Raw genomic sequence first — 23,707 nt, 5'->3', positions numbered from 1 at the left:
CCTAAAGCACCTACCTCACGGAGAGAGAATAGAGTCCGGTCTGCTCATTGCTGTCCCTTAGTAGGTAGCTACCATCACGTCCATTGGAGAGGAGAAGCGCCTCAGCTGCATGGCGTGTGAGGTTGCCATGATACCACCTACAAAAAAACAGAAGAGCACTTTCCTTCGGGATGAGCCATGGGCGATCCTTCTCTGGAGTTTCCTCTCAAAGACTAACTAGCAATATTTTCCATCTTAAGGATGTCAGAGGCCAACCTGTCAATCCCAGCACAAGGACAAGGAAGCCCCTGGATGAGTGTGAGGGAAAGAAGAGGTGATATAGGCCCGTTATGTTCTGACAGTTCCCACATCATCCTGACCTCCAGTTCCTAAGAATGTGACCTTATTTGGAGAGAAGTGAAAAGGAGGCGAGTCTGATGGGCTCAATCTAGTGTGATTGGAATCCTGTAAAACGGGAAAGCTGAGGAGAGATTTCCATGTAGGAGAATGCTGTGTGACCAAGATGGCAGCTAGAGAGTGGGAGACCCCAAACTAGGTCTTCCTCACAACCTTCTGAAGGAGCTGACCTCAGAGATGCCTCGGTTTTGAACTTCTAGCCCTCAAAGCTGTGAAAGAGAAGATTATTCTTCGTCAAACCACCCAGTTTGTGAGGTGGCCCAGTAGACCAATAGTGTTTAAAGAGCCCAAGCTAAGGCAGCTATAGCAGAGGCCGGGGCGATGGACCAGTGTGCCTGTCATTACACCCTGGGAAGACAGAGAAAGGGGATCTCCAGAGCAAGTTTGCTCCCAAGACTAGTCCTACCCACAAGCTCTGAGTTTGATTGAGAGACGTCGCCTCAGCGGGTAAGGTGGAAGAGTTTTGGAGAAGGAGTCCCAACATCAACTAACCCTTCACAATCACATCACTCCTCCGTAACATACACGTGTCCACACACACGCAAGCATGTGTACATACACACAAGCATGACAATGGAAAAAGAAAAAGAAATAAAAACAAAACAGCTGCAAAAGCCATTGACCAGTTTCTCTCTCTTCTGTTCTCTGTCACTCTTTCCCAAGCGCAGGACAGTTTTATGAGGAGGAAACCAAACTGCCCTACAGCCCATGGTCACGAGGAAAATGAGGCTGGGCACAAAGAACCCCGATGTTCATAGTGAACATTGGCCTGTCAAGCCAAACACTGTTTCAAGTTGACGAATATCTGAGGAATTGGGAAAGTCCCAAGGAGATTTAAATTGATCTTTTCATGGGCCTGTGTTTTCAATTGATCTTTGTGGTTTAGAAAAGGTAAAGCATATATGTGGTGAAAAGAAGACAGTTAACAAAAGCCCTTTTCTTATCCTTGAGCCTCAGTTTCCCTGTTTCTTTCTGCAGGAGACAGTTTACCACAGACCTGTGTCTCATGTGCCCATGCATGAATTCAGCTAGCATTTAATTCTGGCTTCAATCACAGACCCCTAATTCTACAAGGATAAAGAATCTCTAGGCCACGGACCTGCACCTTGGACCTTTATCCTAGTGACAGGTCCTTCACTTAGTCTTTAAGTACATCATTGTGGCATTGTGGGAGTGGCAACTGGGGTAGTGACCCTGGCGCCACCTTTCTCTCAAAGCAAGACTTTAGGCAATTTGTTTCACCTGCCTGAACCTCAGCTCCGTTATATTCAAAATCAGAGTAAGGGCAGCTGTATATCACAGGCCAGTGGTGAGAACTGCTCATGTTCACACCAGTGAGCTACGTCAGTACTCAGTAGGTTAGTCACTGTCACGAAGCGGCGAGAGTCACTCAGCTGTACCTAGCAAATTCTCCTCTGCTGTGGTGACCTTTCCTTATCCTAATTTGTATCATTTCCATTTATTTCAGATAATGGAAAGCTAGGTACAAGCGGTACGAGTGGTAGCTGCCAACTGCAGGGACCTCCAGTCCCAGGGTGCTGGTGACGGTGAGGCAGAGACGGCCAGTCCTTCAGATAATACCGGCATGATGAGATAAACGGTGTTAGGGAGGCATCTGAAGGAACATCGTTTTGCTAACAGCATGGGCATCCGTGGTGATGTGGCGGTGCACGAAGCGTCAGCCTGGGCAGTGAAGAGTAACCATGAGACTGTGGAAGGAAGTTGCTCCCTATGTCTCGCACTCGCCCGTTTCCTGACCCTACAGTTGCTAGTGGCCCTTTCTTCAGCAGAACCCTCTCATAGGTGGAATTACACAAGGTGAAAGCACCCGGGATGTATCCCTTCTCTGTCTGTCCATCCATCACCTTTACCCTTCCCTTTTTATCACAGGCTCTTGTTTCCTTTGCTACCCAGAGTCCTCATCCCCTCTGAGGACCTTTTAAGTTTTGCATTTTGCATTCTATCTAAAAGTTAAGTTCTGATGTGCCAAACAGAGTGGCACCATGTCTGTCTGGTCTTGCCATGGGGGCCACACAAGGGCTCTCTGGAATTGCATGAGGGAGCTCACACAGAGCCTGCTGGGGGGAAAAAGCTCCCCAATGTCATTTCTCCCCGCACCTTTGTAAGACTGATACTTTTAGAATGAAGTGCAGTAAGGAACCAGGTGACTAGCGGGCAATGCTAAGAGAAGACATGAGCTAATGAGAGCATCCATCCATCTTAGACCCAAGCACATGGGGAACAGAGCAAGCAATGCTGGGAGAGGAGGTCATGCTTTTGCTGGAATCTCTTCTTCAGTGGCTCCAGCTGCTCCGAACGCTTTAGCTTAGGAACCACGTGGTCCCCCGCCAGCAGAAACTTCAGGTTGTCACGTGTCAAGATGACGATATCAAGAGTCACAATATCCAGAGAGGAAACCTTATTTTCATGTTTTGAGATGTTACCTTCTAGTATACATTTTCCCAGTTCCCTAACTTTTGCAAAAAAGAACAAGCTGCAAACTTTACTAAATTATATACCACTAATATGCCAGACATTCTCCTAGCCACTGGTAGTATTGGCTATGCAGTTTAGAATAACGCTTATTTTCCTACTTCAAGTCTTTTGGTCTTACTTTCTGTAGAGAAACAAAGTCAAGACATTACTACTGGTAACTGTGTTTTAGAAGCAATGTGCTATAAGTCACCTTTTATCCCTACACGAGAGCACAGTTGCGTCTCAAGGTTTGTGGCATTAACAGAACGTAGACTATCAGACTTGAACAGCACGTTTTGCCTGGGTTTGTAAGAATATCAAAACTAGCAGTTGACCTTGGAGGAAACAGTGGTGTTATCTCTTCCCGGCTGCAGCAGCAAATTAGGAAACACCCACCCACTAAATAGTTTTCATAGCTGCCTCTCAGTGAGGTGCAGGAAATAAATTCAACCACAGAGAACACAGGCAGGCTGGATCCAGTAAGCTCGCTTCCAATTCAGCCCCGCTGCCTTAATCCCAGTGCCTTTCAGGCTAGACCCTTTGGGGAAGCTGCTCCAGCATGCTGCAAACACTAAGGGACTGTGTCCTTTGGATTTTAGTATTTTAGTTTGCTGGTCTAAGTTTATGTCTCATTTATGCTCTGTCCTTTGAAGAACAGACTTGAAAACTTTTGAAATAACACATGGTATGTGTCATTGCATGCATGCACACTCACAAATACTCATGCACACACACGCACACACACACCTGTGTGTGTATGTTAAGAGAACACCCACACCAGATGGAGCTCTGTGAGTTCTAGGACAGCCAGAGCTACACAACAAAACCCTCTCAAAACAAACACACAAACAACAACAACAACAAAAAAACAAAATAAAGCAATTCAAAAATGAAATGTTACAAGAAAAAATTATCATTTTATATTCTATTTACTTCTGTATTTTTAATATTTATTTTGAACAAATATTTATATCAACCATTAAATTCACTACCAGACCACTAATGATGTTGCTGCTGGAAATCAATGCAAAGTCTTGCTACTCAAAATCTGGGCTGGTCACCTCTTCAGCACCTGACATCTTGCTAGAAATATATATTCTTGTCCCCCAGGCCCCTGACCTGTTGCAGCTCAAACGATAGTTACCCCGCTAGGAATTTGAGAAACATAAACGTGAAGGACCCTTGATCCTGAGACCTTTCATTCACTTCAGGATCCCTAATGGCTTGAGTTTAATGTTTGACATCAGGAGAAAAGAGCAAGGCAAAGTACTACAGGAGAAGGGTCTTCAGACTAGCACAACCAGAAACCCCTCACGGCTGACATCTTAGTGCTGCGTGGTACTGGATCTTGTGGGAGGCAGGAAAGATCCAGAGAAGCTTCATGAAGGAAGGTGATCGTGACCTGGACTTAAGAACGGATATTTGATCTGTTAGGTAGGGAGAGAAAGGACATCTCAGGAGGAAAGTACACAAACAAAGACATTGGGGTCAACTTATGTATGACACACAGGGACAGGAGAATGCCTAGCTGAAGCACTGGGTCCGTGTTGGGAGTCATGCAAAATAATGCGAGAAAAGCTGCTGGTTTGCATATTCATTGAGGGTGTTTATTGTCCCTTTTCCTCCCTCTCCCCCCTCCCCCTCCTTCCTGGCAGTACTGGGGGTTAAACGCAGAATCTTGCACATGTTAGGTAAGGCTACACTACTACAGATTGTATGTATGTGTGTGTGTGTGTGTGTATATATATAGTTTTTTGAGACAGGGTTTCTCTGTAGCTTTGGAGCCTGTCCTGGAATTAACTCTCCAGGCTGTCCTTGAACTCACAGAGATCCTCCTGCCTCTGCCTCCCAAGTGCTGGGATTAAAGGCGTGCGCCACCACTGCCTGGCTCAGATTGTTCATATATTTAATTAAATCCCCCCTTGCTGGCAAAGAGCAGTGATCTGGAACTTGGATTCTGTCTAGAAATAAAGGGCCGTACCTTTGAACCTAAAGGAGGAATAGAAACCCCTGGTTGTAGGAAAGGAGAGAAAAGGCTCTGGAGTTGAATAGCTAGCACAAGAACTCAACAGTTTCTTCCTTTTTTTCCTTCTGTTTTAAACTGCTTTCATTTTTGAATGACAGTGACACTCCCCGAACATTGCAACACGCAATGTTGTACCACTCTCTTTCCCTAAAGCCAAGGCACAGATCTGTGGTTGAACCTTCGGGTTGGCTTCACCCAAAACATGAAATGACCTCATTGGGCTTCCCTGGTCCAAGTTGTCTTCTCTTGGGTTGATCTGATCTGAGTTGTTACAATGGGATTGCTTGAGCATTGGTTTCATTTGTGTTCATTTGGACATAGAATCAGAGCTGGACGCTTCAACTGTGGGAAAGGCAAAGCACTTGGCCTCTCTCTGTGTCATCAGAGGTTGTCAGTGTAGGATGAAAACATCTCTTGTTTAGCTCAAGAGCTCTTAGTGCTGCAGTTGGTATTACAGTCAGGCTATATCCAAGACAAGATGGTCTTGTTTATAGAAGTGTATGAAGGCACACACCCACAGGGTTGAACTAAACTTCTCAAGTAGAGAGAGGCAATCAGAAGCTATACACAGGGTTGAGGAAGTTCAAAAACAGCTCAGGCAGGTGCAGCACGTTGTCTGGGGGAGGCTGAGTCTCCCCACGGTCTTTCCAGCAGGGAGTTTTTGGTGGTGGAATCAGCATGGCTGGGACTTTCCATGGCATTGTCTAAATGTCCCATTTATATGCCCTACTAGCAGAGCTAAACAGTGAGGCCAGTTGTCCCAGGCTCGAGGAAACAGACAGGGAGGACAGCAGAGGCACAGCACGCAAATACCTAGCAACTGAAGCCACAGGATCAACCTGTTACTGGAATCTGAGGAATGAAGCTGGATGTTCTGGGACATGAAAGCACACAGACGGAGGGAAGAAGAGATGCGGTGACTCAGAGACACAGGAACCAAAGGGACAGAGATGCAGCAGGACCTGGTGTGCAGGCTAGGAATCCCAGCAGGCAAGGAGTGAGACAGCAAGATTAGGAGTTCAAGCCCAGGCTAGGTTACATAGTTAACCCAAATCTCAAAAGATGAGGGAAAGAATGAATGAGAAAGATGGGGGGGGGGGGTTGGGGGTGGGCAAGAGTTCTCTCATCAGGACCTACTTCCAAGTAGAATCAAAGGAGAGAGAGATTGAAGAAAGGAAGAGGAAGAAAGAGAAACAGAGGGTAGAGAGGTAGATGGAGAACACTGGATCCCACAGCTCACCCAGCCAGGCAAAAGTATATGTGTTCTGTGCAGTTGGGAGCAGTATGACTTAGAGAATGCAGCGCACAACGCCCTTCTGCACTCTATGCGCCGCCATAGCATTTGTGAACCGGGCAAGGGGCTGGAGATTGAAACACACAAAGACACACAGAGAGACAGGTCATCCTTGATGCCAGAATGCCCCAAGAATGCCCCCTTTATTGTGTCCAGGGGCAGCTTATATAGGGATTCTTAACTGATAGCCACGCCCCAGTCAAACGCACCAGGAACCATTCCCCTGCCATCAGGAACTCCTGAGGGTTTCGTACTCAGAGCAGCTGCAGGCACTCAGATCAGGGGAAAACAAGTTGTTTACAAGAAATTCAGGATCTGGGGGTTCACAGCTCCCAATAAGAGAACACACAGAGATATTGACCCAGCCGTCTAGACAACAGAGGCAGAGAATACAGCAGTCACACAGAGAAGCTCACAGTGCAGCCCCTGAGGCAGATTCCCAGGCCCAGAGGCGTTAGCTACTAGGAGCAGCTGAAGGACACAGTCACTAACTGGAGACTAGGCTAGAAACTCCCCGAGCATTTCTTGTGTCCAGCTTCCAGGCCAGCCTGCACAGCATGAGAGCATCAGTCCCCAAAGGATGTAAGAAAGGAAACGCTTAGGTTGCACTGGAAAAAGCCTGCTGAGGGTAGGAACTTGAAATTGCCTGTGCTGACTGGTCAAGGATGCCAAATCCAAGCATCCCTCAGAAGGTTCTGTCCCTGAGGGAAATCAAGTGGATTGGGCACTTGCTCTGCTCGCTCTTGTATCGTTCAGAAAGTGCTGGTTCGGGGTTAGCTGTCTTAGGACTACTCTTGCCAGTGGCAACCTACCCTAGTGGGTACAGGAAAGCGCCCTAAACCCCAAGGGATGTAAAAATTATGGACAGGGAGATCCTTGTTCAAGCTGATGTCTACTACATGGTTCCAACTGGTGTTGGTTTAGTTCACCAGTAACAAGCCTTGAATGGAAGAGGACTGAGTTATTAGGGTGTGACGTCACCAGGCTGAAGTCAACAGCCTTGAGTTCTAGTTGTGACTTCGGGTCGCCAAGCACTCCCACATCTGTTCTTTGACAAAAGGTGGGCTCCAGGGAAAAGGTAAAACGAATGACCTACAGTCCCACTCCCGAGGGGCTCCCTCCCAAAAGGAGGGGTGAAATAGGTGGCCTGACTGCCGAACATCACAACACTGACACCTACAAAGGCTCAAATGTCACCCCAAAAAACGTGAAAGGCACAGGTGTGAGTCCGGACAATAGAAGCAGTGTTATGAACCTAGGCAGCTTTAGGAATATGCGGCCCTCAGCACACAAAGAAGGAATTAGAAGGTGTTTGTGAGTCTCAAGGTTTTCACAACGTCTTTTATTACATTAAAAGAAATTCACGCGGTGGGGGGCAGGGATACACAAAGATAAAACAAAACAAAAGAATTCAAAAGTAGTAGAGTTCTGCTTTCTGGGGTGTGAGTCACTTACAGTGTTCCACAGAGTGCCTGGCTCCCGCCCACATCCCTTATCCGGATCAGCAATCTGTGAACTGCCTGAGGAGTTCTAGGCTCCTGAACCATGGCCACTCATGCCCAGCTACCTCATCGTCCTCCTCCAAAACACAACGTGATGGCCATGCAATTAATTCCATTTTTTCTGCAAGCATCCAAAGAGTCCATATCATCTGCTAATCAGATCTATCTCAGACCCCCCAGAATCCAGACTAACCCCAGTATCCTAAGTTTAACAAGATCCCACCCCAAGATGAGATCCAACACTTGCTTTGACAAAGACCAAGATAATAGATATCCTACCAAAAAGCCAGAGCAAAATCATGAATACAATTCAGTCTGTGTATGTGGTGTGTGTGTTCACAGAAAAATATGGTTATAAGACAGGAAAGATTTTTGAACAATGTCATTTTAGGTAGACATGCTGTTTGGGTAGAAATGACTAATGTCTTTATTTGCCAATTACTTTTTTTTTTTTTTTTTTTTTTGAGACAGGGTTTCTCTATATAACAGCCCTGGCTGTTCTGGAACTAGCTCTGTAGACCAGGCTGGCCTCAGACTCACAGAGACCCACCTACTTCTACCTCCTGAGTGCTGAGATTAAAGGCATGCACCATTTCCTGACTTATTTCCCAACTTTTAGGAATTAACAGATTAATATAATTTTAACGTTTTATTATAAATACCTTCAAGCACACAGAAGACTGAGAAATAGTTGAAAGAATGCTTCCATTTAAAATACCCATTATTTTGTATCCATGTGCGTGCATGTGTGTGCGCATGTGCATGTGTGCATATGTGTGTGTGTGTGATATATGTGTGTGTGCATGTGTGTGTATGAGATGTGTGTGTGTGTGTGTGAGAGAGAGAGAGAGAGAGAGAGAGAGAGAGAGAGAGAGGGAGGTGTGTGTGTGTGTGTATGAGAGATGTGTGTGTGCATGAGAGAGAGGTGTGTGTGTGTGTGTGTGTGTGTATGAGCATACCATGGGATATATGTGGAGGCTGAGAATAGCCCTTGGAATTGGGTCTTCCTTCCACCACATGGGTCTCAGGGATCGAACTCAGATCGTCAGGTTTGGTGGCAACTACCTTTACCTACAGGGCCATCTCTCTGGCCCAACAGTACCTATTCTTTAGGGAGAAGATACTTTTAACTTTTGGCTCTGTCTTCTATATACCTTTTGATGAGCAACTGTTAAGTAACATTGACGTATCACTGAAGGGACACTAGTCCACTGGAGCATGGCTCGGCCAGGCCTTGCCCTTTTCCCCATCCCCTCCACCTTGCTAAAGAAAACGTTAGATCACATCCCTAAGGCTAGCCACCAAGACACTTTCTTCTCCTGAGGCTGCCGGTTCACTAATTAACATATCTAAATAAAGTTAAGCACCGCATCCTAACACAGGGTTTCCCCCTTTACCTTTATAAACCGCCAAGTGCGTGTTCCACACCTGTCTCCTCTCTATCCAGAGGGACAGTACCCCTATCAACCCCTACCCCTTACCTTTCTCCCTCACATTTCGCCCTTTCTAACACAGACCTCCCCTTTTTCTCCTCTTTAGAATGACACCTGCAAGGTCATTTGCTGCTGTTTTTCTGCCTGAGTCAGAAAGCACCCGATTTAACTTTTCCTCCCCACTCAATAAAGGACCTCTCTGTGAAACAGGTGTTTGGGTGTGGTTTGTGCCTAATCCGAGGTCTGAGAGAAGGAACCTCTCTTTGGGGTTCCTTCAACCATGATATGTCAGGCCCAAATAATCTCATAAGTGTCTCCAAAATACAGCATTCTTTCATGTAATCCTAATGTCAATATTAGCTAAATGGCCACGCGTATGCATTTTAAAGGTGCGAATCTTTTTAGAATTCAGATGACATGGTTGGATACGAGTTGGGTAGCTTGGGGAGGGTGGGGCTGGGAGTGTGCCACAGAGCATCTGGAGGAGGGCAAGGGGCAGTGCCAAGACCAAGTTCAGCTCCAGGCAAGGAGCAGGGAGCATGAGCCAGAGCGTGAAAAAGTTACTATCTGAGCCAGGAATCAAGCAAGGGTTTAAAAACCAAGGACAAATATAATATGTACTCACTCATAAGTGGCTTTTAGACATAAAGCAAAAAAAAAAAAAAAAAAAAACCAGCCTACAGTCTACAACCCCAGAGAACCTAGACAACAAAGAGGACCTTAAGAATCTATAAAGAGAGGAGAAAAAGACAAGATCTCCTGAGTAAATTGGAAGTATGGGGGGATCATGGCAGAGAGTAGAAGGGGAGAGGGGAGGAAGGGAAGGGATTGGACAAAAATGTATAACTTAATAAAAACAATTAAAAAAAAAAAACCTCATGGGCCTGGTTCTGGAAGTGGCTGCGTGGCTAGAGCTAGACAGACTGAATGCTACCTCCAGGGGGGGCCTGGGATGTCTTAGTACCCCAATCTTGTCAGTCTATCTCTTTACTCGTGACTCCCACCCTACCTGCACCCAGCCCACCCCTATAAAGTGCTATGTTTTCTTATTCAGCTGACAAACATCATCCAGGGCCACCTCCCCCACCCTGCATCGTGTCCTTCCAGGGACAGAGTGTTTCCCCAGGCAGCGTAAGGCCCTCAGCCCAAACTGTTGCGTGGTCTTGCTGTGCACAGGGTGCATTTTGCTTCTGCACACTTTACGCTTTCCTTCCAGACCCTCCCAGCCTTGCACAATGTCCTCATTCCACAGCCAAGTTTATGAATGGGTGGACGAGCAAAGAATGCAGCCAAGCAGCCCCTCCCAATGCGAGGGACCTGTGGGGCAGCTTCCCAAATGTTTAAGTGGAAGGGAATCACCCGCGGAGGAAAAGACAACACAACTTAAAAAAAAAAAAAAAAACTCACTAGCACCAAAACATCCCAGACAGTTCACTGATTACACAACATCAAACAGCCACGGAAGAGCCGAGAGCTGCCTTCTACTTTTAGAATTCAAGATTTCAGAATAGTCCATAGAAAAACAAGCCCCATCACTCTTCCGGGGGTCACCTCTCTGTTGACACTTCCTGACTTGATAACGTTCTTAGCCTGTTTTTTTTTTTGTATTTGTTTTCTTTTCTAGGCCCAGAAAACTGAACATACACAGAATCGAATAAGATTCTGGCTCACTGGGATGCTGGCCGGTCCATACGGCCTATCTATTGTGAAGTAGGGAAAGACCGACAGCTTTTATAGTTATAGTGAGTTGTGCTGGTTTCTAGAAGCTATAGAACTTTCTTTTTTTTCCTTCAGCTCACGTGTGCACCGAAAAGTGTACCATTTTAATGAAAAGAGAAGTTGGAGGAAAATTAGGAAGTTGTTTCTGTGGTCAAGAATGTGGGTTTTGTAAACCTGGGCATATGGCAAGAAGTAGGTTCCTCACTTTCTCGCGTGGGTAACACCAACAGGATGTGAATTAAATGCTCCTACAGGCAAAGGCCATAAGACCCCGTTGTGCGTGAAGCTTGCAAGACTGACTGGTCACCATGATTGTTTAATTGGGAGGCTCAACAAAGCAGAAATGCCCAGTGGGGAGGCCATCAGCCCCCACTGCTTATGTCTGCCACCTGGTCAGTTCACTTGGCTTTGAAAGTCACCAACCGTACCTCCGAAAGGAATGCCTCACGTTGCCTAATAGAGCACTGTGAATGCCAGGAAGGTCACAGAGTGGCTGCATAGTAGGTGAGCATAGCTAATGACTGTCGCCACAGGGAAGGTACCTGTTTTGCAAAATAAGCGCTTGCATTGAATCCAACCATCACCCTGGAGCTTTAGCCAGTTGGATTGTTGAGGTCCCGAGACTCCTTACATGTAAAGTTGGAGTAAGTGTGTTTTGGGGAGGCCAGAGTTGGGGTTCACAAAGTAACTGCCTTGTAATGGGAATTGATGGTGTTTATCCATCGTGCATTTCCTGGGCCAGCAAACTGCCAGCCAAGGGCCAGTTCCGCCAACCATTCGGTTTGTAAGAACTGAGAGCTAAGGCTGGTTGGACAGTTTGAAATGGTTAGGGAAAAGTGTGTGTGTGTGTGTGTGTGTGTGTGTGTGTGTGTGTGTGTGTGAGAGAGAGAGAGAGAGACAGAGAGAGAGACAGAGAGAGACAGAGAGAGAGACAGAGAGAGAAAGAGAGAGAGACAGAGAGAGAGAGAAAGAAAGNAGAGAGAGAGAGAGAGAGAGAGAGAGAGAGAGAGAGAGAGAGAGAGAGAGAGAGAGAGAGAGAGAGAGAGAGAGAGAATAAAATCCACATGCCATTATCCACAGCTAGTGTTTGGTTGGAGTCCTATCACACCGTGTGTGAGTGTTCTCTTGTGTTTGTCCAGTGTCACAGTAGTGTGTGCGCACTCTCACACCGTGTGTGCATGTTCTCTTACATGTGTCTAGTGTCACAGTAGCGTGTATGAGCAGCTGTGGTGAAGTCATGAAGCCAAAATCATTTGTCCCCTGTACCTTTACTAAAAAGCTGACTTTTTTTTGTTGTTTTGTTTTCTGACAACCTCTGACTTTCTCTTACATGTGAGAAACAACAAAGGTTGTTTTCCTTCCTCCCTTCCTTTTTGAAAGACAGGGCCTCCCCATCTAGCTCAGGCAGGCATCAAACTCACCAGCCTTCCTCCTGCCTCAGCATCCCAACTGCTGGGAGTGCCCATGCGCGCTCCCCACTTTGCAAATATTTTTAAGGACAGGTGAACTCTCATTTTTTTAAAAAAAATTCTCCCTCTCTATTTTTCTCTGTACAGTGGGCCATCCATATAGTTTCAGAAGCTAAAAGTTAGATCATAACCTATGATCTCAGCTTTGCACTGTTTGGGTCTCCTGAATGGATTCATCCTCATGAAAATGTCAGTCCTTGAGGAGAACTCAGCTGTTTTTTTGTTTTTTTTTTTTTTTCCGAAGAGTCAGATTTTGCTTTATGTTTCTCTGGAAATGACGACTACAAGAGCTTTGGACTGGAATCAGCCAACTCCTGGGTCTCAGTCTTAACGCCTTGTAATTTACCTGAGGTAGGGAGTGGGGCCTATGGACTAAGTAAGGAGAGGGGACGGGGCATCCCTGGCAGCTGTTAGCTCAAATTCCAGGGACTCTTAGAACTCAGCAGTAGGATCGATGAGGAGGACAGTTCTATTTTTGAACTTCCAGGCAAGGTTCATAGGGAAGCTTAATCTACATCCGTCCTAACCCCTGCAGAAGCTTTCGTCTATGTCAGCAGAAGTTGCCATGCCAACGGCTGTCCTTCCTGCATCACCTTCCCTAGATAGCCGGCTCTGCCTTATTGTCCATTAAAAGCTCCTCCGAGACTCATCTGGAGCTTTTCCTTGGACCTGTCTTTGAATCCTAAAAGACCCACAGGACTCCCCACCATTCTCCCCCGTACCTATAAGTCCTGGTAGACCTGAAGTTTGCTCTGCCCCCCCCCCCCTCCCGTCCATGCTCTCGGTAGGAGTGTCTGTGGCTGGGTTATAATCCCTTTTCAGATAAGATTTTACAAACTGGACACAAGGCCCACACAACACCACCTCCTGCCCTGGGGGTTCTGACAGTCCTGTGGTCCTTGCTCGGGTGCTGGGTGTGGGAAGCTGTGGCTGGGTGGCCAGCGTGCTGAGCCTCCCAGTGCCTGACTCACGCCCACCTAGGAAGGGACCTAGCTGGTCCCACAGAGCCCAGCTTTCGTTGCCTCCCCTCCTGCTTGGGCCTGCCCTGTTCCTACACCTCTGGAACAAACAGGGCTTTGTTTCCCCTCGCCTCTGGGGCTCACTAATGGACTGAAGAGGAAAATAAGTGCTTTTGGACTGGCACTCTGACGGAGCTGAGTGGCTTGTTGGGGTCCAAGTCTCCTTTAGAGACTATACAGCCAGTGTTTCTATGTGTTCTGGGAGGGCCAGGGATAGACTTGCTGCAGTTCTGGGTCTAATTCACAGTAATGACATATTCAAGAGCCTGAAAAAAATGGGAACTAGAGAACCAAGATTAGTCCTTGCCCCTCCCTGTGGGTGTACACCTCCACTGAATTATCTCTCTATAGAACCAAGATTAGTCCCCGCCCCTTCCTGTGGGTCACGCCTCCACTGAATTATCTCTTTATATAAAACACACAAGGTCCCTGGTTTCATCCATGGCACCGCAAAAAACAAAACAACAACAAAAAGAAACATCTAATAGCTGAAGAAGCTCATTAAAATAATTTTAAAATTAAGGCATTAAATCTAGGCATCTTTTATCTATCCATGACAAAAATAAAAAATTTTTTAAATGGAGCTTCGAAAAAACTGGATTATTCTGGCTTGGTACTGATCATACATCACCAAAGTGGATTAAAGGTTCAAAGACTGAGTTTCATTTATATTCAGAATCCGGCCAGAGGCAGCAGGTCCTTGCCAGGATTCCTCTGGTTATCTCCTATGAAGAGCTTGTCACTGGGGTGCCGGGGCCAAGAGTGGCTTCTGCTGGCATTTAGATATTCAGTTTTGCAGGATGGCAGTTAAATCACCAGCCATCTCGTTTATTTGCTTATTCCTTAGTAGAGCAAAACAGCTCAAACAGGCCAGTGTCTGGAAGTCAACAATTCTACACATCAAGGCTTTTTTTTTGTTCCCCACACAGGTAGACCATTGATTATGTTGAAATGAAATATGTTCTTTCCTGTTTCTCAAGGGAGGCAAACGATGCTAATAATGCCAGCTGCACCCTTAAAGTTGAAATGGGTGAATTTAAATGCAAAATGCACTTCCATGAAGTGATTAGCCACAAGGTCCCAAACTAGCAAACAGAAGACGAGAACTTACTAGTGATATCGAAGTTTAGGGACACACCTAACAGAACTAAAAGAAAAGCTAAAACTGTACCTAATACTTCAGAGAATATACTCTGTATACCTTGAGTCTCAATTCCAGTCCTGCTTTAGATACTTGTAGGGAAGAAAACAGATGTCCATCCACCCAAGAGACAGATTTGTTTGTGTGTTTGTGTGTGTGGGGGTTGTGTGTGTGTGTGCCATGCATGACCTGGGCACCAAGAATTGAAACAAAACAGAGGCTGAGGAAGTAATTCAGCTGGTAGAGCGCTTGCCTCAAATACTGGAAGTCCTGACTATAATGGGGTGTGGCGGCATACACCTGTGATCCCAGCCCTTGAAAGGTGGAGTCACGAAGACTAAGAAATTCAAGTTGTCCTCAGTTACCTTGAATCGTGCCAGTCATAAAGGAAAGAACGAAAAAAAAAGAAAAAAAACAAATAAAAATGTCCTTTGCCTGTCTTGTGCACAGAGAAGGCTGCGCCCCATGCTGAAGAACAGTTTATACAACCGGAGTTTGCTTTGTTCTTGAAGCCAAACTCTGACAGTCGAGAAAATATCCAGGTCTTCTGATGTTGAGAAGTCTGGACACACACACACCACTGATTTCAGGCCCTCAGGACTTGGGGTCAGGTGTCTGTTCTTTAGGGGGAGAGGCCTGTAGGTCACCTGCAGTGGCTTCATTCTGCCCCGGGTTCTGCGTCAGCACAGGGCACAGACACACAGGTTCATTCGTGTCCTCTGTGTGCTCAGCGCTCTGAAGCATAGATCCTGCTTTCAGGATTTAATTAAAGAGACAGAGTCGAATATTTTCTGGGGCTGACTTCTCCTTTAGGGTGTCATACTTCAGTGGACCAAGGGGCCTGAAAACATAGCTACAAAGCCTCCGGAGCTGGGCAGAAAGGCGGCAGCTGCCCTGCTGGCCTCTAACCCTGATTTGGATGCTCTCAGAAGAGCCCTTTCCTTTTCCATTTTAGAGTCAAAGAGAGTCGCAAAGAGACTCCGGGACCCTGATGGCCTCTTGAGGAGTTTCCTTTATTGAAAATCCTAGCTGTCAAGTCTGGTTTGCCAAGACCTTAGCTTTAAATCTAAAGAATTATTGAGACCTATTTTTAGAATTTTTATTAATTCATTATTACTAGAGGTGTACATGGTGTGTGTGAGTATGTGGGTACCTGCCTGCCACGTCACTTATGTGGAGGTCAGAGGACCACTCCGTGGAGTCAGTTCTCTCCTTCCACCACAGCCCCGGTTCTAGGGAAAGAGCTCAGAGGGTCAGGCTGAGCCACAAGCACCTTTACCTGCTGAGCCAGCTGAGGGCCGTGAGAAATTTTACAGTAGAACAACCCCAAACGATACAATCTCTTCAGTGTAAACAGAGATTTCCACCTATCTTTAGAGGAGGAGGGGGCCTCTAGCAGGTGCTGTCAGCTTTACTTCACTGATGTGACCCATAAGGACAGGGTTTAACCCTTTGGGGCTCACTTTCATCCTTTGCAAGATGACAGTAGGTCTCTCATGTCACTGGGCGATGAGGGATTCCGGCTACTTACAGACAGCAAGTCCAGCATCCCCTCTCTTGGGAAGCACAGTGTTTGGGTGCAAGGCTCGGTCCCCAAGGAAGCCCCCATTCCTCTCTGAATAGCCTTTCCATCTTGACTAAAAGTCCCCATGCACAGTGCCGTCAAGCTCCCTTGTGATGCGCTCTGATGGTCCCACCTAGCCTAACCTTCTCGACCTCTCTGAATCCGAGCTGTCACTACCTAGTTCTCGGGCTGTGGCTGGCTAAGAGGGTGTGTGTTGCCTTTCCAGAGACTGTGAAAATAGTCTACGAAAGAGCTCCCAAGGGCCATGTCAGAAGAAAGAACCATAAAGGCCAGATTGCTGCACAAACTTCCTCCTTCTTTTTCTTCAGGAATTAAAAAAAAAAAAAAAAACCTTTTACTTGCCACAGTGTGGCCTTTCTTCGCTGCCAAGAGGCAGTGTTCAGAACTCTTCAGCCCCAAGGTAGCGATAAATGAGCACACTATCAAAGAAAGCAGGAGTTTCCACTCACACGCCCCACTTCTGCCCCAATTGTTACAGGATGCCCAACCATTGATTTTTGTCTCAGGTTCTCAATCTAACTGTTTTCACTTAAAGAAAAAAACAAAAATAGCTTACACTTTTACAATGAATCATCCTCCACCCCCAGAAAGCTTCCACAAATCAACAGAATGGCGAGGTAGAAGATTGGGGTGGCAGAGGGAAGAGACATACAGAAGCTACTCACTGATTGAAGGGAACGTTGATACGGAGTGGCAAGTTACACTCCTTGAAAAAGCACTCTTACCCCAAGTCCTGGAGCAGGTCTGCTCCTCCATCGGATCGACCCCACAGCTCTGAGGGATCCTGGATACTCATGTTCCCTCCTAGAAGTTCCGCTCTGCCCATTCGTTCCTTTGCTTCTGATGGCCACCTTCCTGCCAGGTGCTGTTGAGAGAGAAGGGCTCCAGGGCTGGACACACACTGCTCCTCAGTGAGACAGGAGCCTTCTGTGGCTGAGGCTCTGACTAGCAAGGAAGTGAAACTTGGTTGCTCCGCCCACTGACACTGCCACCCCGGGCCGGAGGCATAGGCAGGGGTGTTCTGTCAGTCAGGAAGTGTGCAAACTCGCAGCACCTCTGACACCCACAGTGCATCACCAAGTCAGTTTTTGCCCAAAGGAAACAGCAAGACCACCTACCCAGGATTGAACTGTTAGTTCTGACTCTCCAGAGGACGCCAAACTGGAGCTTCCCCCTAGGCAAAAAGTAGAAGAGGGCGCATGCGCACATCCACCTCACACAACAGCGCAAGGACCACCAAGGAAACTTCTACACCAGAAACATTTTCTGAGTGGGTTTAAAAAATTAGAGTTTTTTTTTTTTTTTTAAAGGGAAGGAAGGAAAGAAAGAAGGAAGAAACGTTTGGTGGCACATACGTTTAATCCTAGCACTCAGGAGGCAGAGGCAGACAGATCTCTGTGAGTTCGAGGGCAGCCTGGTCTACAGAGTGAGTTCCAGGACAGCCAGAGTTACACAGAGAAACCCTGTCATGAAAAAAAAATTAAAGTCAAGCAACCTGTCTCACTTGATCCTAGCTTGTTTTTGGTACTGTCTCCAAATTTCTTTCCAAGATCCCCTTGAAGCTTAGGTTGGGGGACAGTTGTTTCTCTTATGGAAGAAGGACAGTGGGCTAAGGCTGTCATACGCATGTCACACGCATGCCCAAAGCCCTGGGTTCCAACCCCAACACCAAAGAGAGTCCTGTAATCCCAGCACTTAGGAGGTAGGCAAAAAGATCACAAGTTCGAGGCTACCCTCCTCCACATGGTGAATTTAAGGCCCGCCTGCTTCAAAACAACAGAAATAAATAAACGAGGAAAGGGATTCAGTGAGAAGACCTCAAAAGAAAGCTACAGAATAGCAGCTGTCTGGTCCTCTGGTGAGGGGGAGCGGGTCACAGTAGCGCTCACTGGCCGTCAGTGGATTGATGTAGGCTGGAGATGCAGTGCTATCTAGACTCCTATGCAGGGGCGAATTTCATCTGCCTGGAAGGGCGGCAGTGGGTGTATAAAGAGCCTCCTCTCTGCATGTACCTCTTCCATTATCCCATGATGAACTGGGGTTCTCCCGGGGGCTAGTTCATTAGGTATCATAAGGAAATTGCTAGACTGAAGATCAGGGCGGGCATGCTCTACAGCAGCAGTCGTCAGAGGCTGCCACTGTCTCCTTAGGAATCTTCCTCTCATCTCTGATTCCCAGTGATCCTGGGGGCCCTGGCTTCCTCTAGTTGCCACTGAGAAGTTCCTCGGTTCCCAGAGACAGTCGTGGGGAGAATCACCGCTGCTAACACACACATAACTGAGCACACAAAGCAACTATAGCACTTTTGTAGGGTAGGGAGGGACCGTGAGCACTGATGGGGGCGGGCAGGACAGCGGGACAGCCAGTGCAACAGATTGCCTCTCCCTTCCTGTAGCCCTTTGTTCAGGGTTTGACTCCCTTCTTCATTTGTTCCCATTTTAGCACATTCTGGGGCTTCCATTTTCCCTATTTTTTTTTTAGAAGGAAGTAAGTAACAGCCTAAGACCCCTCACTTTTTCTCAACTTTCCTGGACCCCCTTTCCTTTTTTTTTTCTTTTTAATTTATTAGATTAAAAAAAAATACCGGGCTGGAGGGATGGCTCAGTGGTTAAGAGCTTTGCATGCTCTTCCAAAGGTCCTGAGTTCAATTCCCAGCAACCACATGGTGGCTCACAACCATCTGTAATGAGATTTGGTGCCCTCTTCTGGCCTGCAGGGATACATGAACACTGAATACATAATAAATAAATCTTTGTTGGGAGCCATTTTCCAAGGATGATGGCGGGGACCATTGTCCTGGGGATGTTTGCCGAGAGCCCCACACCCCAACTGTATTGTCTTTTAAAAAAAATCTATTAGGTTAAGGTTTTAAAGAAAATAAAAAATAAAAAAATAAAAAATACCAGTTCCCACTTTTTCCCCTCCTTCCATTTCCTCTACACACCCTCCCACCCCACCCTCCTCTAATCCTCAGAGAGGGTAAGGCACATTGTCTTGTGGAAGGTCCAAGACCCTCGCTGCTATATCTAGATTGAGCAAGGTATCCATCCAAAGAGAATAGGATCCCAAAAGTCAGTACATGCAGTAGGGATAAATCCTGGCCCCCCCTTTTTTTATCTTGTTCCCCATCTATTGCCTTCTCCTTTGATAACAGCCTTCTGTGTGTCCCTTCCTTCCTCTAGGTGCCCCCCCCCTTTCCTAGCCCTGCCCTCGGATCAATCCATGTAGTTTTGTTCGGTCCTATCTACCACAATTAAGAGTTGGTGTCTACAAAGTGCTGGGTGTACATAGAAATAACTTGTTATGTAACAGCATAACTTAAACTAGATCATATTTAGCAGCACACTTTATATTAGATACATTAGCTGTTGCTTTTCTCCTAATTTATTTCTTTTATGCCTACGAGTTGCTTTGTCTGCTTTTATGCTTGTATGTGGGCCATGTGCGTGCCCAAGGCTCATAGAAATTGAAGAGGGCATCCGATTCCCTGGAACTGGAGGAACTGGAGGAACTGGAGGAGTCACAGGCAGTCATGAGCCATCATGTGGGTGCTGAGAATAAATCACAATCTTTTTATTAAGGTACCTGATTTTTGCTTCCAAATAACCTCTCAAGGTATGTATGCAGAAAGTAGTTTAAACAATTTTGGACTATCTTACTCTTTGTTGATTTTTTTCCCCCTTTGGCTATGCTGAGGGCCTCATGCGTTCTAGGCAAGCATTCAACCAATGAGTTACATCTGGAATCATGTTGGAGTGAAGGCCGCTTGTTGGTTCCCAGCTGCTTAGGCCAAAAATAATCACACAGAGACTGTATTAATTAATTAAATCACTGCTTGGTCCATTAGCTCTAGCTTCTTATTGGCTAACTTTTATATCTTAACTTAACCCATTTCTGTGTATGGCCACGAGGCTGTGGCTTACCAACTAAAGGCTTCCATCTCTAGTGGTGGCTACATGGCTTCTCCTGACTCTGCCTCCTTTCTCTCAGCATTTAGTTTAGTTTTCCCCGCCTACCTAAGTTCTATCCTGGTATAGGATCAAAGCAGTTTCTTTATTCACTAATGGTAATCACAGCATACAGAGGGAAATTCCACATCAGAATCATCATGTGTGTATGTGTGTGTGTTGTATGTGGTCACACATGCACAGGTATGTGGAAGCCTAAAACTGATGTCAAGTATCTTTCTTGATTGTTCATCATTTTATTAATTAAGCAAGGTCTCCCTCTGAACCAGTTCTGGTTAGTCTAACCAGCCAGCTTGCCTTGAAAACTATCATCTCTGCCTTCTGAGCACTGGGACTGCAGGCAGCCTCTTTTCCTGCCTGGATTCAGATGCATCGTGTGCTCTGAATTCTGGTCCTCACACTCACATAGGAGGCACTTTATCCTCGGTGCCGTCTCCTCATCCCTTTGACCATCTTTTCAGAAACATTTTCTTTATCACAATCTTGTGAACCTTTCTTTAAATTATCGCATTAATATGATGACTGTTCTTGCCCAGGTAAATAGGGCTACAAAATGAGACATTATCTCAAAACAAAGAAACAATGACTAAGAAGAAGATGCTTCACTGGAAGAAAGACATCTAATAATTGCACTCCTCTAATGAGGGTAGGGAAAACAAATTGCTCCTTGGAACTGAAGACTGCCTTTGCCTTTTCTTATCTGTTTGTCCTTACAGAAAGCTCAGAGATCCCAACATTTGCCTTTCGTTTAGTCACCTGACAAGCCCACCATCACCATCAACAGAGAGAAGGGTCCTCTGAGCTCCTCTGGTACTGTTTGTTATTAAACATGGCCCCTTTATCTCCACAGCTCCCTGAGTGCAGATGGGAAATAAAGGCCACATGCTTTTTCTCACAACTGCCGTGAACCAAAGTTACCACAGCTAAGGGTGGAGGTGCCCCATTTAGTCAGCCTTTTGGCGCTGTGACAAGCCATCTGAACAAATAACACAACATTTTGCTCCTACGTTGAGATAAAACACACCTTTTTTCCTTGATCTATTGATTAGGTGAAGAAAATATGTAACTTCTTAAAAACAAATATTCAGAGTTACTTACGCCCCCTTTGCATCCACACGTGACATAGGCTTTATGTCGATGCTCAGGACTGTGTGTATTTAACATTTGTATTTAACCTCCTGTTACAGGAAGCCGCATGACTTTGGACAGCAGTGTTTCTACATCGCTCCAGCAATCAGAAGGAGAGCACTGCACTGTTCAAGCTCCCTAGTTTCCTAGAACCGCAGAGCCGCTTTCCACCGTGGACCATTAGGCGCCTTCTGCCTAGCCTTCGCTGCGCCACTCGCTTTCTGACTTCAAGACACGGTGTCCTGAAACATGCTAACATCTGCATTTGCGGGTTCGTGTGACAGGTGCCGTTCGTGCTGATGTAGCGAGACACCATCTGCATGGAAAGGTCGTGCTTAATCATCCCGGCACTGATTTCTGAACAGTGAAAGCATGGGCTGAGATGAAACCTCCAACTTTCCAGTTATTGCGTTTAGGCAGCAAAAGCAGCCGCTGACTCAAGGCGACGCAGCCAAGTCGTCTGAGCTCCGCTGGATGCTGCGGGCCTTATCCTGACCTTGCTTTGTCTTCTTCGTTGACCCTCATTATAGATAATCAACGTCAGTGACAATAAGCAAAACCGAGCAGAGCAACTAGGCAGCTGTTGGGATATTTTTGGTTTCCTAGAGGCATCCGCATAAGATTAAACATGAATATGGGTCAACTTTAAAATTACCAGGGCTGGCAAGAGTGAGGAGACAGATCAACTAAGATGTCCAAGCACTTTGGGGCTGGAGTTCACAAATGACTGGGAACCCATTCAACAGGAGGAAAACCTTGGCACCCAGCCAACCAGCTACCTGGCACTAATGAAGTCATGGCTCTTGGAAGGGAACCTACACTTTACCAAGCCAGCTTAAGAGCATACCAAACCTGACTACATTCTGAATATCTGTTTTTATACCAGCAGGTACCTATAATCCTCACACCTCACCAAAGAAACTTCGGTTCCAGCAAACCACAACTAACCAAACTACAGAATGCTGGCGCTCAATTCCAGCTGATGCAGCCACAGTGCAACTCCTGCACCTCAGACTCGGGGGTCACAGCAGAGTAGGGACAGAACATTTGGAAGAGCCAGAGAAACAGGAACTTTACCGGGAGGTCATCTCTAGAAATGTCAGAGGAGCTACCCCAGGAAGACTCACCGACGTGGCTGCCTAGAACAAGGACCAAACCCATAGGTGTGGTAACGTGGAGGGGAGAAGGCTTATGAGGCTTCAGCCCTAATACAGGCAACTCAGAAATGCCGAGAGCAGGAGAAATAGTCTTTGCCAGGGAAGCACATACCAAGCAAAACCAAATAGTTAGCCCTCAGAGCACACATACAAGTAATATTATATGGGCTTAGCGCTGTACTTATACCTTTAGGAACACACACACAACAATCAAAGAGGCCATGAATTTGAAAGAAAGCAAGGGGTGGGAAAATGAGAGGAGCTGGGGGGAAGAAAAGGGAGAAAATGATGTAATTATATTAAAATCTAAAAAAAATAAAATAAAAAGAAATGATGGGGAAAAAAAAAGAGAAATGAATGAGAGGGGTTTGGGTACTTTCCAGAGAGCGTCATGGAAGATACAGAGGCTTGGGAATATGAAGATATTCGTGGCTCTGTTCTGCCAGGCTTAGGATGGGTTTGCTTGTTGTCCGTCATCTTAGACCGCTGCTCTTTCTTCACTCGCCCCAGGGATTCAAAATCCAGCAAACGGTAGCGCCCTTTTAAAAATCACCAACTGTTTACTGAGCCAACGGGAATGACAGACCTTAGCAACACCTTCTGGCTGTCCTACTGTGACTCGCTAACGGCCCTTCTACAACTTTCTTTGAAACTGGACCAACAGATGCGCATTTCTTACAATGACCCTGGAAGCTATGAAAGTTGGCATTGCAGAAAATAGAACTACTCTCGCCACCCAGCGGCGGCCTTAGTTTAGGGACGAGCCTCGCAGTGTCAAGGTACCCAGTTTCCTACAAGGACCCAGTCAGGACCCCTGTGCTGAGGATATCTCGCCACTAGGTGGCAGTCATACAGTACTGGGGCCGGGACTGTGTGATGAATTTAACTCTCCTGTTTCTTCACCCTCCCCCGTTTACATTATCATTAAAATAGTGGAAATCTAATGAGTTCATCTCAAAGTATTATCACATTTTTGGAAGATACTGAACTACACTTTTTGACCTCTTTGGTTTTTCAAGACAGGGTTTCTCTGTGCAGCCCAGGCTGCCCTGGAACTCACTCTGTAGACCAGGCTGGCCTTGAACTCAGAGACCTGCCTGCGTCTACCTCCTGAGTGCTGGACTAAAAGAAATGAACTCTACCATTCGGCTTGTTTGATTTTCAATTGTCAAGACAGAACTTCAGGTTTCTCAACCTGCCTTCGAACTCCACAGATAGCAGAGAACTTTTGACCTCAGCGGGCTGGGATTACAGACCTCTGTGACCACATCTACTTTATAAACACTTGGGACTTTGTGCTAGGAAAACACTTTACCAACTGAGCTACATCCCCAACTACTAAAACCTTGAGATCACTGCCAAAAAGATTTACATGAGCAAAACGTGACTGGAATG

At 46.3% G+C, this 23,707-nt stretch overlaps 1 protein-coding gene across 1 annotated transcript in view; it reads right to left on the bottom strand.

The window, feature by feature from the left end:
- The window catches only part of Dapp1 (dual adaptor of phosphotyrosine and 3-phosphoinositides 1), a 49,846-nt gene extending 32,849 nt beyond the window's left edge, over positions 1-16,997 (bottom strand). The window contains exons 1-2 of the mRNA XM_050126841.1: positions 16,785-16,997; positions 15-137 (exon numbers count right to left, since the gene is read on the bottom strand). Coding sequence (XP_049982798.1) covers positions 15-137; positions 16,785-16,885 — 224 coding nt within the window. The 5' untranslated portion in view covers positions 16,886-16,997. The remainder of the gene's footprint in view (positions 1-14; positions 138-16,784) is intronic.
- Between the last annotated feature and the right edge of the window lie 6,710 nt (positions 16,998-23,707).

Source organism: Alexandromys fortis, unplaced genomic scaffold (assembly GCF_014885135.2).
Source record: "Alexandromys fortis isolate MF-2015 unplaced genomic scaffold, M_Fortis_MF-2015_v1.1 scaffold_274, whole genome shotgun sequence".
NCBI lineage: Eukaryota > Metazoa > Chordata > Mammalia > Rodentia > Cricetidae > Alexandromys > Alexandromys fortis.
Note: the sequence above shows the minus strand (reverse complement) of the source record. Positions and strands in the feature narration are given on the sequence as shown.